The sequence below is a fragment of the Fulmarus glacialis genome, unplaced genomic scaffold (assembly GCF_000690835.1).
Source record: "Fulmarus glacialis isolate BGI_N327 unplaced genomic scaffold, ASM69083v1 scaffold14714, whole genome shotgun sequence".
Lineage (NCBI taxonomy): Eukaryota > Metazoa > Chordata > Aves > Procellariiformes > Procellariidae > Fulmarus > Fulmarus glacialis.
Genome location: NW_009206193.1, coordinates 16,681 through 30,287, shown reverse-complemented (window position 1 = coordinate 30,287; position 13,607 = coordinate 16,681). Strand labels below are relative to the sequence as shown.

Here is a 13,607-nt window from a genome sequence, read left to right as displayed (position 1 = left end):
CCCACCCTGTCTTTCAGCATCGTGTTATTTCAAGTGAGAGCTAATGTGGAATAGTAACCAGTGATAAAACAGCTTTGTCTAAACCTGTAAATCGTGCACACGTGCTCCAGCTTAGTGTTGTTTAGAGAGTTTCACCCATTTACAAGATCTGACTTGCAGCTACCACAAATGGGGAATTATTTTCTTCCTTATTCGGTCTGAGGGGTATCACAATTTCAAATAAAGCTTATCACTTGACTCTAGGAAATATATTTCTCCATCTTTGAAATAATATCCAGGACTAAACCAATGGAGCACCTGAATTCTTCCTTTGTGTCTTGTACAAGGCAGAATTAAGATCCATCTAGTTAGTAACTCCTGCAAAAGTCTCTGAATCTCCTAAATCTGGTGAGTTCTCAGCCGTCTTGGTGCTGGAAGACAGCAGCAATCACACTAAGCTTATGCAGCCATGCCTGCTGCTGAGTGAGGCTGTCCCCTGTGTTCTGGAAGTGCTGTTCAGGCTGACTTGTAAACCCTAGATACCCGAGTTTGTTATTTACATGATTTTTACAGTCATGTAGCTTGAAAAAATCATCTTGTAATTAGGAATAGCCAGTCCAACACTAGCACTTCTGTTCAATTCTGTATGCAAAACAGCAGAATAACAGGTTTGCCTGCTGCTTTTCTTCTGTCAGATGAATCTAGCACTTACTGTCATTGTTATTAATGTAAACATTTATCCTTGTTGATCATACATGATGCTTATAATGATTCTTTTAATCTAAAAATCTTTTTATGAAAAAAAAATCTCTGAATCTTTAAATCATTGAACCTCTTCCTTAAACAAAACGCAGGGACGAGAAAGGAGTCAATTCTGCTTAAAAACTAAGGACAAGTAAAAAATCCATAGCATCCTTCAAAAGCAAATCTAAAATAATTTCTTTTTCATGTCTCTGTAGATTCGGATCCTGCCAGCAGAAACTGCAGCTATAGCAGGGTTATTCTGAAGGGAATGCTAAATAAGTCGCCTATCACCTGCCAGGCTTAGCTCACTTACGCTGCTTTGTTGATTAACCATTTGTGATTTACTGTAGCTATACACGTTTTCTCTCATCTGTGCTTGAATGCTTTGTTAGGCTACTGTAACATGTTATTATGTCATAGCAAAATATTTAAACAAAGAGCTTGCTCTTGGTGTGTCATGTCACTTACAGACACATTTGATCCCTTTGTAAATGGAATGTCATGTTTGCCTTGTGATGCCCTGCAGAGCAGATGAGATGCTTTTGCAAGACTTATAAGAGAGAACTGAATATGAATTTAAGAATTCATTTAAAATAGTGTTAAATCTGCTGCTGACATCTAGTGGGTACTTGAATTTGTAAATACTCGAATGATCAGAAAGCATTAAGCATTTCTTCTCAGTCTGTGAAGTTGTCTTGTCTTGCGATCGAAAGAAAACTCTCTCATTTTTGATGAAGGCAAATATATGCTACAAAGATGTTAAACTAGTTACCAACGAAATGTGATCCAGAAGGACAGGAAGGGGACACAAACACTGATTGTTTTCGATGTGAGTAAACTGAGATTTTTGAATTGAAAATCTTGCTCTGAAGTCCAGGTCTTCTGATTACCAGATCCTGCACCTAAACCACAGAAGTCCCTTTTCCTTTTCCATTCTACTTTTTGTGCTGCTGGCATCTTTGTACAGGGGATGGTTATGTTTTGATAAGCGAATACAGAACTCTGTGTTATATGTTATGATATCCAAAAAATACCAGGGAAAATGGGGAGTAGTTGTTTGTCCCCCTAATATGATTTGAGAATGTCTGGCTAGCAGGATGTGTTCTTTTTAACTAGAAATACAGGCTTTAATTTTTTGGCATGATAGTTTAAAGAATCATTAATACATAAGGTTGGTAGCTTGCCTCCATTGAATGTTGATATCACAAACGGTTGAGTAAGAGATGAAAAGTTTTGAAAAGGTTTCCAGGCCAAGCAGTAATGCTAGGGGTTAAGAGGGAACTTCTTCCAGAAGCACGTGACCCCTATGTTCTTGAATTTTTTCCAAAGCATATAATGCTGGGCTAAGTGGATAGTTAGTTTGCTGTAATATTCAATTAATATTCTGCTCTTTAGGATGTTGGAAGGTATAGGAGATGGTTGAAGATTTCTGTAACTAGTTAGGTGTGATTTGCTGGTATTGTAAGTTCCCTGAGCTTGAGGCACTTGCCTTAAGTTGTTTACCTAAAACCACACACTAAGAAAGTGGTATAACTGGAATTGGACTCCAGGATTTGTGGTTTCCTCTTCATTTCTCTAATCCTTTGGTAGTTTGTGAGAGTTCATAGGCGGCGCATATTTAGATGACACAATTGCTCTTCTTTTTGCATGACTTCAGGTGACAACCTGAAGGTAATTACAGCCATATGATCTTTAGTTTTTAGAAAGTTCCCACTGACACACTTTAGAATTGAAACTCCAGTAGCAACGATTCCTAGTGTCCCTTGCTGAATTATGTAAAATGATAATTTCTTATCAGATTATCTATTTAGCTCCCTGTATTCATGGGGAAAACAAACTTTCCAGGATGATAAAGCCACTCACTTCTTGACATGCTGAAAGGAGCCAGAACCTGGAGAAATAGAGGTCTATTTGTTTTTAATGTTAACAGCAAAGGCTCTTGCCACTGGTATATTATTGGCTTTCCTATCAATAACACGCACTGGTCAGTGGAACAGTGAGTAACGAACCCAACTTCTCAACATAGTTTTCTGTGGGTTTGCTCTTCTTCACAACTCAAACTTAATTTGAGATAATGACTCAATAAGTCAAACCCCTTTACTCATTGTGCCCATAGCAGCGGGGGCTACAAGGAGAATGGTGTAAATGACTATGATCTCTAAAAGCAGTTTACATATATCGCTTTACCACAAGTTAAACTGCTAATTGTCTTCCATCTTAATGCAATAATGAGAGTATGGTGCAGTCCTGTTCCCACTAGAAACGTGGCAAAATAGGGAGCAAACCATACAGACATTAAATCACAAAACATTCAAGTTCATTGCAAATGGCCCTATTAAATATGTCGAAGTGTAGGACTTCCCTGCCTTATCTACTATTTCATTTATCAAGATTTATCTGAACCTTATCACCTTTGCTTTTGTATTTCGTAATGAATTCTTTAAAGGTGACTTCATCTACCTTTATCACTGATAGGTTACTTAAATTATGTGAAATTATGTCTTATGTCACCTGCTTCAGATTTGCTGTAAATTGTCTTTTCAAGTGCCTAACAACCCCTTGAAAAGAAAAAAGCTGGAAAAAACTCTTAAGAGTGAGGTCAAAGAAGGGACAGATATATCTTAACTGATTAGGACAGATTGGACAGATGTATTAATATAGTAATTAGTTCCACTTTGCTACAAAAAAAAAAAAACAAAGAAGGGGAAATCCTGTAATTATATGGTAAAAGAGAAGAGTATGATCAAAAAAGGCTACTTTTATTTCCTGCTCTCAGAGAATTGTGGACTGTATTCCAGGGGTTGATCCAGCGTTACAGAAGGAATCCAGAACTCAGATGCCCGTTCCATCTGCAACTCCAGCCTCAGCATCGTCATCATCATCCTCATCCAAATTTCACCGAGCTCGCTCAGGGGGAGCCAGAGATGAACGCTATCGATCTGGTAAGGGCAGGAGCAAGAGTTCATCTGGGATTCCTGTTAGTGAGGAAGAATGTACCACGTTCTCTCAAGGAGTCAAGCTCATTATTTGTCCACTGAAGGAAAGCCCTACCTTGGTGGTTCTGTATAAAAAACATCAGACTTGTAGGACTCCAGCTACTGAATCAAAAAGAATGCTAAGTAGAAAAAGCAAGTAACTTTTTGTCACCTTGATTTTCTGGCTTGAATGCAACTATTCAATGCAAGTCGTTCACAGAATGGAAAGCCTATTTTAACCATGTCTGTAGATAACCAGATTCACTGAGGACAGGTAATAATTTGTTCTTGGAATTGGTGATTGCTGTGCATGTCTGTTCTAGGAGCCTGGAGAATGAGAGCTGGCTTTCCCTATCTGTGTTTAAAGTACTTCCAAAGAGCAGCAGAAATGGCTGACCAGTGCCCTGGTGATTTCCTTCTCCACTTAAGAAAAGGAGAAGATGGCAGCACCTATTTTTTGTTTCCACCTGATTTTGGTTTTTACTTTGCATTAACAAGATACAGGTTTTCTTCTCAACAGTAAAGTATATCAAATTCACCTTCTCCAGTAACACTGCTATCATATACCACCATTCCATAAAGCATCAGAAGAGCCTAGTTTTCTGGTTTTTGGAAAAGCATAATTAAAATACATTAATCTGAGAAATTCATATAGATGAGCTCTCCCTTGTCATAGCAGTTTTTTAATAAGTTGTCTTCTCATCGTCAGTGATGTGTCTTCCTTTGAAGAGTTCTGGACGTTTGCAGAGGATGGAAGCCTCGTGTCTTAGCCTGTTTCAGTTGCTAATCAGCGTGTATTTACAGCCGCAGTTAGTAACTTTCAAGATTTACATGAAATCTGCATCCATTCAGGGTTTTGAACATAAGGTTTTTCCTAAATCAGACAACTGGCTCAGACTTCGGCAGTTTGTAGACCAGAGTTGCGCACCTGGGGCTCTATACACTGTTAGCGTATGTGTGTATTTTAAATTATGCACAAACATAGTTTAGGATAATCTTTGTTTGAGGGGAACGATCTGGTGGGGTTGGGGTTTCTGTAAAAGTTGGTAGAGACACAAGAATATAATGACTAATCCAGAAGATTCCAGACTAAAAAATCTGGCCCTGCTGTATAGCTTGCTAACTTTAGAAACCTCAGTTAGTTACCCTGTTTTTTTTTTTAAAAAAAAAAAAAAGGAAATGTTACTCATGAGATGGCAAAATGTAGTTGTTTGGGAAGGTACTGTAAAACGGAGAGTTGCATAAATATAGACGGCTAGCAATAGTTGCACATGTGTAAGCCTTGTGTGTTTTTCTTCCTCCTCTACTGTTGCAAAACTGAGTAGATGAACTCCCATTTTGCAGATATCCACACAGAAGCAGTTCAAGCAGCACTGGCAAAACACAAAGAACAGAAGATGGCCTTGCCCATGCCAACGAAAAGACGGTCTACATTTGTCCAGTCTCCAGCTGATGCCTGCACTCCCCCAGGTTAGGTTCTTACCGTGTGCGTGTCTGTGCGGATGTTAAGGTACGCATTAGTAACAGTTCCCAAATCAAGAGGCTGCAATTGTCACAATACTCAAGCTCTTCAGCACATTTGTAGGTAGTCTGTTAGTGCTGTAGCTCTCTTGCTACATTTGAGCAGCCGCTTGTTTTCATGGAGCTGCTGTTAGGGCTGTGAAAATGACTCCTCTTCCGGGAGCTTTTAAAGAATCAATTGGCAAGAGCTGAGCAGGCTTTCTGGACTGCGGCTGCTTCTTTTGCTTCCTTCACACTTATTTCAGTTGCATAATTCATATTTTGATTTTGTTAAGGTTTAATACTCAACATACAGGACAGGATTTGCAGCGATGCACATTTCTGGGCAAGGACCTTGGAGGGGATCCTGTGGGATTCCGTGACTTGCAGGACTTTTCCTTCCTAACCTCTCCCATGTAATGGCTGCAGCAAAATACCTGGATAACGTGGTGTCTGTTACGGTGCATGTGCATCAGATATTAATAAACCTGTCTGTTTTCAAGCAGCTATATGCACTGGCTTAAAAATGAATATGTGTATTTTTTGGCAGTGACTTTTATGTTGTCTCTCATTGTGCAGAAGCATCACAGTCATTTGGATTGACAAAGTCATCTGAATATTATGGATTCATATCTCATTGTGAATTCATAGCACTCTCTAAAACTGCTCTGCTAGGCCACTTCACTCATACCTATTCTTTTACCTCCTTATTTCCTTCATAGTTCGTTTTTTCTTTTCCTTTCTACTGGGGGCTAATGCATGTTCCTGGTGTCTGCTTGGGTCTCAGCTTTGTACTAACTTGTCCAGGATTACAGCACATTCTGAGCTGTGGATGCTACACAAATAAAGGTTAGCACTTAGTGTGTCTGGAATCAGTCTTTTTCTTCAGCTCGTAACTGCATTCTACTTTGGCAAGTAGGTAGAACATGATTTAATAGTTTGATTTTGCAACTAGAATATAGGCAGGCAATTGCTTTGAAGAACATGTAAATTTTAGGCCAAAGCCTAACTGAATGTTTATATGTAGCACCGGTCAACTTAAGATACCAAGTAGTGAGCGCTTTCTTCCTGATAAATAAATAGTTAGTTCACAGCTTTAGGATAGACAAGATATCTGTTCTCTTGGAAACACAGGATGCAGTTCCTTGTTGTAGTTTTCTCTGTTTTGTTTTGGGGTTGGGTTTTTTGTTTGTTTTCTGCAATTGAAAGGGACCCACTTAGAATACCAGACAAAAGCATTTTCTGCGTGTGGCCTTGGCATGTTTATTTCCCAGTGCCTGCATTCTGCTTTGTTCCTGTGAATTTTCAGTTTTGAGAATGATACGGACCCCTCACTTTCCATTTCAGAATTACCAAAGTTAGGCAGTAGAGCATCTAATATTATAGAATATGAATGGAAAAGTAGTGAGAGATAATAAACTTGGAGAACCCAGGGGAGGGATACTTGTACGAGGACATGCATCTTCTGTGTGCTTTAAACAGGGGCAAAACACCAGGGGTAAATGTGTTCACATTGGAGATGTCTGCTGCTTTAACTTCTGTTTTGGCCAGTGTAACCTTGTTTGACACAGCCTGTGAAAAAAAGATCTTCATATTACAAGCCTGTGCCATTGATATGTGAATTGGAAAGAGAGCATGTTCAGTGCAATGTGCTTTTCCCTAAGCAGCTAGATTTTCTTTTCTGCTTCCACACAGACACGTCTTCCGCATCCGAGGATGAGGGGTCGCTAAGGCGCCAAGCTGCTCTTTCTGCTGCATTGCATCAGAGCTTACAGAATGCTGAGTCTTGGATCAACCGATCTATTCAGGGGTCATCCACATCTTCATCAGCATCTTCTACACTTTCCCATGGAGAAGGCAAAGGGACCAGTGGGTCACTAGCTGATGTATTTGCCAATACTCGAATAGGTAGGAGATGGGTATGAACAGAAAAATTGCTTCAAGTTTAGATTGTATTAATAAAGCTGGAGTCGTCCATTGCATAAGGGAAATTCGGATCAAGAGTTCAGTTAGTTTTGATGGAACTTGCTAGGATTTGCTGGAGTTGCCCCATCACGATGTTTTTTTCCTTAAGAATTTCAGAGTATTGAGTTGGTTGAAAAAGGGGAAATGGGGAGCAGGAGCTTGCTGAAGTAGAAATGACTCCAGGGTGTGTTGACAGTATTGACAGGATTAGTAGGCACAACTTTCTTTCTGTATACTGTGTTGCTTATGTCTACAGCTATTTGAAGCTACTGTGTGTACGAAGCTACTGAATGCAAGTAGCATTTGGCATCTGTGTCCTGAGGAGTACCATAGGGGTGTCTTTGCCTATTGAGTGGGGGAAATGCTGTGTTTTAACATTCTCATTTTGCTATAAGCCCTAATGGTTTATTGTTTGTGTTAGATTTTAAAAAAAAAAAGAAAAGAAAAAGAACGAAAACCCAGCCATATATGTGAACAAATGAGCTTGTCATTAAAAAAAAAAGTTTTAGCAGAGTAAAGATTTAGCACAGATCTTTCATGACTAGTCTGAGAAATAATCAGAGCATCCAGGTATTGAGAAGACGGAGCAAAATCTACAGATCTGGATACCCCAGGCTCAGTTTTTTGAGGCTCTGAGGTGCTCCTTGCTGCTGATGCTTCTGTATGAAATTGCAAAGTTTGTTTTTGCTCTGTGTATGTTTGTCTTTTTTATCTGCTGTTAAGGATATTACTGCATCTTAGGAGGTGTCTGTATTTTGTGTGCTCTCTGCTTTTGCTTAACTGGTTTGGGGCAAGCAGTGCATAGAAGTGCTGGTGTTTTTAACTGTTTCACTTAATTTTTTTTTTTATTGCTGTTATTTTTGTTTGTTTATTTGCTGGGATGCAAGTTGTTTTCTGAAACGGAAAACTGGAGAAATTGCCCATGAAATGTAGTCAATATAATTAACGTGTCTTTGAAGCAGAGAGGCTGTTTTTAATTGGAGCATACAGAAAGCCACGTTACCTTTTGTAATGAATTAAGGTAATACAGCTTTTTACCTACTATCTAATATAATTAGTATTTTATGCAAAATAGAAGTTTTAAATCTTTGTTGGAATTGTATTTGCCATGTAGATGCCACATTCATCCTGTGTTAACACCTAATGTAAATAAATAGGAACTCTCACATACGCAATTTTATACATCTCTTTGGAGAGAGCAATAAAAAGTCCTGTTTGGAGTTGTACAAAATCTAGGTCCTTCCTAGTGATCTTAGAAGTTTAATACATGAGAAATATTCCTTGCCACCATATCTCCAAAGGTATGCAGAAATGGATTTTTTTTTTCTTCTTAGAAAGAGGGGCACAGAGAAAGTATCAACCACAAAAACCTTTCTGTGGAAATTATTCAGTATCTGCCTTCCTTCAGACACTCTCTGTGCAAGCCAGCATACAGTTTCAAAATTGTTGGGTTTTTTCCTTCGTAAGCAAGAGTTGCTGCTTCTATTAAGCTAGAATAGAATATTCTTGCCCTATCAGATGATTGAACCTACTGTGTTGTATAAAGAAATCCTATGTAAGCAAAAATCGCTTATTTAAGAGAAAGTTAATGAGAATTACTGAAGTATGCAGAGTTACTTCCAGTTTTGAAGCTTACAAACTCATCTGAAAAGCAGAACAGTGTCTTGCAACTTAAAGCAAAAGTAAGACCCAGCTCCCTCTATTCATTAAATTTTAAGTTTATTATTCAGCCGCTGGACAGGCTCATACTGTTTAGTCACCGAACTGGAAGAAGTTTAAACCCAACATGATTTTTTGCTGATCTGCTTTAGTCAATAGCCTACCGCGTGTTTTGTTTTAGAAAGCCCTTACTGACAAAAAAGTTAAATAGTATAATTCTAGCAAGAGAGATTACTGCATAGGTGATGTAGGTTTTTGTTCTGGGGCTTTGAATATTTCAGAGCTCATGTGGATCTCAAACTTTTTTTTTTTTTTTTTAACAGTACTGAATGTCAAGAGGTTGAGCTTGATTTGGAAGTTAGAAACCAAGAGCAGGAATTCTGTTTTGCTGAACCACTTCCCTGACATGGACAAAGCCACTCATCTTGTGCCTTTGTTTTCTGTTTTCCAGAACAGATAATGTGCACCTCCTAGAGCTACTTAATATTTAGGAAGCGGTGTGTTTAGCATTAATAAGAGCTCACATACATTCAACCCATTAAATTCTTAAGATTGTTGGTAACAGGTAACTAACACTTTGCTTGTTCCGTCTCATAATAAAAGGTATATGTTAACTGCCATCTCAATTTTCTCCCTTTTTTTAGAAAATTTCTCAGTTCCCCCAGATGTCACAGCAACTACCTCCTCTTCCTCAGCACGCCCAGCAGTGATTGACCTTCCTCCTTCAGGGATTGTGAAAGGCATGCACAAGGGATCTAATCGGTCTAGTCTCATGGATACTGCTGATGGTATGGAACCGTTCAGAGTACCCAGAAATTAGAATGGTGTTAAGGAAGGACTTAAATCACATAATTTATTCTCCCAACTCAAGTTCATGCCATTTAAGCACTTCACAAATTTGAGATGGTTATGGCATTAGCATTAACACATTCCTATGCCGCAGTTATGACATTGGCATTAACACATTCCCATGCTGCAGGAATTACCTACTATGTACTGAACTGGAGAAAATCGTGGGAGAGATAATCGGCTTTTCTCTTCTCTACCATCTTTTAAGAAAAAAATCACAAATGCATAGGTAGGCTAATTGTTTTTAAAAGCTTTTGTCCTAGAATCCCCAAAAGAAAAGGTAAGATGAATGAAATAATGTCTTTCTTAACTATAATTAAGCTCCCATGAAGCTGTTAATACTCACTCTAAGCTGGTTGGCATAAACCTTTGTGCAGGGGGTAGCATTAATGCTTCAGGTCTTGTTGTGTCCTCCCTCTGCTGGCAGTCTTGCACTGCAGTTGATCGATACTGCAGGCAGGCGCAGATCTGTAGGCTGTGTTTTACAGCAGGTATGGTGTGTCAGACAGATGGAAATCAGGCTTTGGAAGGGAGTAAATGCTTTAAAAATTAATTTTATTATTAGCATTTTCTGACCACTGAGTTAATACAGAACTGATATAATACTAATGTCATCCTGCACTTGCACAGCCTTTAATAATGGAAGTCAGTAGTTGAATGAGTGGGCGCACCAAGAGAAGTATCCTCCCGTGGAAGGAGCTAAGACGTAAATGTTAATAGACATGATGAACACTTTTACTAGACAAAATCTTTCCCTCCAGGTGTTCCTGTGAGTAGTAGAGTCTCCACGAAAATTCAGCAGTTGCTTAACACCTTGAAAAGACCTAAAAGACCACCCCTGAAAGAATTTTTTGTGGATGATTTTGAAGAAATTGTGGAAGGTAATAGCACCAAATAATGTTTTTTTATTAATCATTAGTTACAAGTACACAGGCATGCACAGTGCTGAATTTATTTATGCCATTGTTTTCGAAGTTGACTCTGATTCGATATTTGCAGTTAGCGGTAGCCTTCATGAACAGTCTGATACAAAACCAGTGTTTGAAGTAATTTACTGTACTGCTGAGCTTTGGGTGGCCTCCTCAACACTAAACTTCTTACAATAACTAAAACTTACTAAGAAAAATGTTTAAATAGATTTTTAAAACCCCTTCATTTGCTTAGGCTACTTTAATTAATTTCCCAAAAGGGATTGTCTTTACAGGTAATTTCATTACAACCTTACTTTGTAAGATTGTTTTTCTTTTCTCCAATTCTGTGTTACTTTCTTCACTGTTGTGTTGAATACCTTTTAATAGCACCTTAGGAGAAGACTATGTTCACGATGTTTTGTTCTGCGCAGGTTTTCCTAGAAAATGAAATGCGATAGGGGTTGTTAAACCTAAACGCGATGAGGAAAAGCATTTGTTTTCAGTGCATCTTTCCAGCTTAACTGTCTGGTAACAAATGGGCAAAGATGAACTGGAAACATTATTGAATTTTCTTCAGTTCCACAGCCTGACCCAAATCAGCCCAAGCCAGAAGGACGCCAGATGACACCTGTGAAGGGAGAACCCCTGGGAGTTGTTTGTAACTGGCCTCCTGCCTTAGAAGCAGCACTGCAGCGCTGGGGAACCACACAAGCTAAATGCCCCTGTCTGACAGCACTGGATGTTACAGGAAAACCGGTTTATACCCTCACGTATGGTGAGTTGAGCCCTGGCTTCCATTGCTAAACTGCTCCGAAAGAGCAGTAGTGGATAGAACACAGCGTTGTTGTTCTTAGTATGGTTGCAAATACCTTCCTGCGTTTTCAGAGCTTTGTAGACAAAGCAGTGTAACCGAAGCAGAGGATGTGACTGTAGACGGTAAAAGCAGTCAAGAATTGAAATATTTTCTTGTATACTGGGTTGATTTAGAGTTGTGCAAGTCTCTCTTCTTTGTGTTCTAGGCAAATTGTGGAGCAGAAGTCTCAAGCTGGCCTACACACTGCTTAATAAACTGGGGACCAAAAATGAACCCGTGTTAAAACCTGGAGATAGGGTAATGAGTTTGGGACTGTCTGGTTCTCCCTCTGAAATAAAAAGAGGGTTTTGGGGGCTGTAACTTACCACAGACACTATAATCTTATTCTTTTAATAGCGAGACTCTTATCGCAGGGACAGGCTATTTGGGAAAGTAACTTCTGTGATTTTTCAGTCCTGCTGGCTGCTCTGTAAGCAACTTCTTGGCTCTGGACTTTGAAATACATTTAAGGAAGAGCTTTGCACCTCTGAGAGAAATACAGAGTTTTAGATCTCTGTATTTTGGCTGTGTGTGCAACTTTATGTGTATGGGCACACAGGGAATGCTGACATTACTTCGTGAGGAACTCGTGCGCATACCAGATACTCCGTGGAAGAAAGAGTGCTTAAAGATGCCCTGTGAAAAATGCTGTAGTAGAATGTGAAATAACACAAAGTTTTCTGACTTTTAGTCACAATAGATCTGAACTTTGCAGTTTTTCCTTGTATTTCAACTAACAAAACATTTTTGTGAATTGTAGGTAGCCCTTGTTTATCCCAACAATGACCCAGTCATGTTCATGGTGGCATTTTACGGCTGTCTCCTAGCAGAAGTCATACCAGTGCCTATAGAGGTACCTCTTACCAGAAAGGTAACGTTGATGGAACTTAGAGGAGTGATAGGCTGATGTGGGATGAAAACCAAGTCAGACCATCAACCTCTGAAAGTGTTTCACAGCATCCAGCTGCTGCCTTAGCAGCTCTGTGTCAACGCAATGTGCAAAACCTGTGCGAACCTGGAACAGCTGTTTAAAAATGGAAAAACATATTGGCCAGAGAGCTGTGCTGAGTAGCTGGAAATGGTCGATTCACCTAAATGCTGTAGTCTTCATTCTGTTATTGCAAATAATTTATACGGTACAGATAATATTATGAGTCTGCCCTCTGATCGATGTGAAGGGGGTCTCATTTCCAGCCATGCTTAGCATTTGCCAGTCTTTTGACTTTGCTGGAGACTGAAGGTGATAAGTATTTCTGAAGACGTCAAGGCACTTTTTATAAATTATTTGCTCAACAAAGTGTTTTCTTTATCCTTACCAGAATTTTTGCAATACTGCCATATTATTGCCATGTCAAGAACTGTCTAAAACTATAGACTTTCATAAGAGGAAACAAAAGAAACAGGATAATGGCAAACATATGGCAAGAGAGGTGGTAATGAAATGGTAAGCTAGTCTGGTAATACTATGGGAGTCACAGAGCTTTGCTTTCATTTCTCTGCAATGTGACAACTGCTATAGCAACCAAATACAAAATTAAAACTTCTCCCAGTATTTGCCCGATCAGATTTCTTAGTGAGGTACCTCATTCCAGTGTTTTTATCATTGTGCAATAGAAATTAGTTCCTGGGGAAAGAGAGGCCTTCTTATTTCAGCGTAATTATACGTTTTGCTTTTTTTGCCTCATGATTCCTCTTTGAAGCATCTGGGCTTCCATTAATGAAAATAAGTGGTGGATGCTCGATGCCTAGATGCTGGGCATGAGCACTTGTTTTCTGTTGATTTCACATCCAATGCATTTTAGTCTTGCCAATGTAATATTTGTTTTATGTATAGAGAGTTCCCTTTGAGAATCACCAAATTTTTCTGCAATCTGTCCCCAGTTACATAATCATTTCATTTTTGAACAAAATTAATTGAAAAGAGCAAACTTGGAATGCAGAAGATTAAGTAGCCCCTTTGTATTTTTGTGATGCCTTATCATTTTCCTATGGACTTTTATTGGCTTGTAGGTATGTCTGCATTTTTACCCAGCAGGCCTTTGTGCTGGATATATATCATCTTCCAAAATGTGTTATTGTGTAAGCTTTGAAGCAGTTGTATTCATCCCTGCTAGGCAATGGTTGTCATTTGAGTTTCAAACCATTGCCAGACATTGGATGTAGGCAGAGAAG

At 39.0% G+C, this 13,607-nt stretch overlaps 1 protein-coding gene across 1 annotated transcript in view; it reads left to right on the top strand.

Annotated features, from left to right (window-relative positions):
* Window positions 1-13,607, top strand: part of DIP2B (DIP2 disco-interacting protein 2 homolog B (Drosophila)) — a gene marked incomplete at its 3' end in the record, with an annotated part of 33,718 nt that overhangs the window by 3,582 nt on the left and 16,529 nt on the right. Inside the window, exons 2-9 of the mRNA XM_009575660.1 lie at window positions 3,522-3,665; window positions 5,043-5,168; window positions 6,894-7,106; window positions 9,467-9,610; window positions 10,433-10,552; window positions 11,160-11,357; window positions 11,602-11,693; window positions 12,196-12,306. Coding sequence (XP_009573955.1) covers window positions 3,560-3,665; window positions 5,043-5,168; window positions 6,894-7,106; window positions 9,467-9,610; window positions 10,433-10,552; window positions 11,160-11,357; window positions 11,602-11,693; window positions 12,196-12,306 — 1,110 coding nt within the window. The remainder of the gene's footprint in view (window positions 1-3,521; window positions 3,666-5,042; window positions 5,169-6,893; window positions 7,107-9,466; window positions 9,611-10,432; window positions 10,553-11,159; window positions 11,358-11,601; window positions 11,694-12,195; window positions 12,307-13,607) is intronic.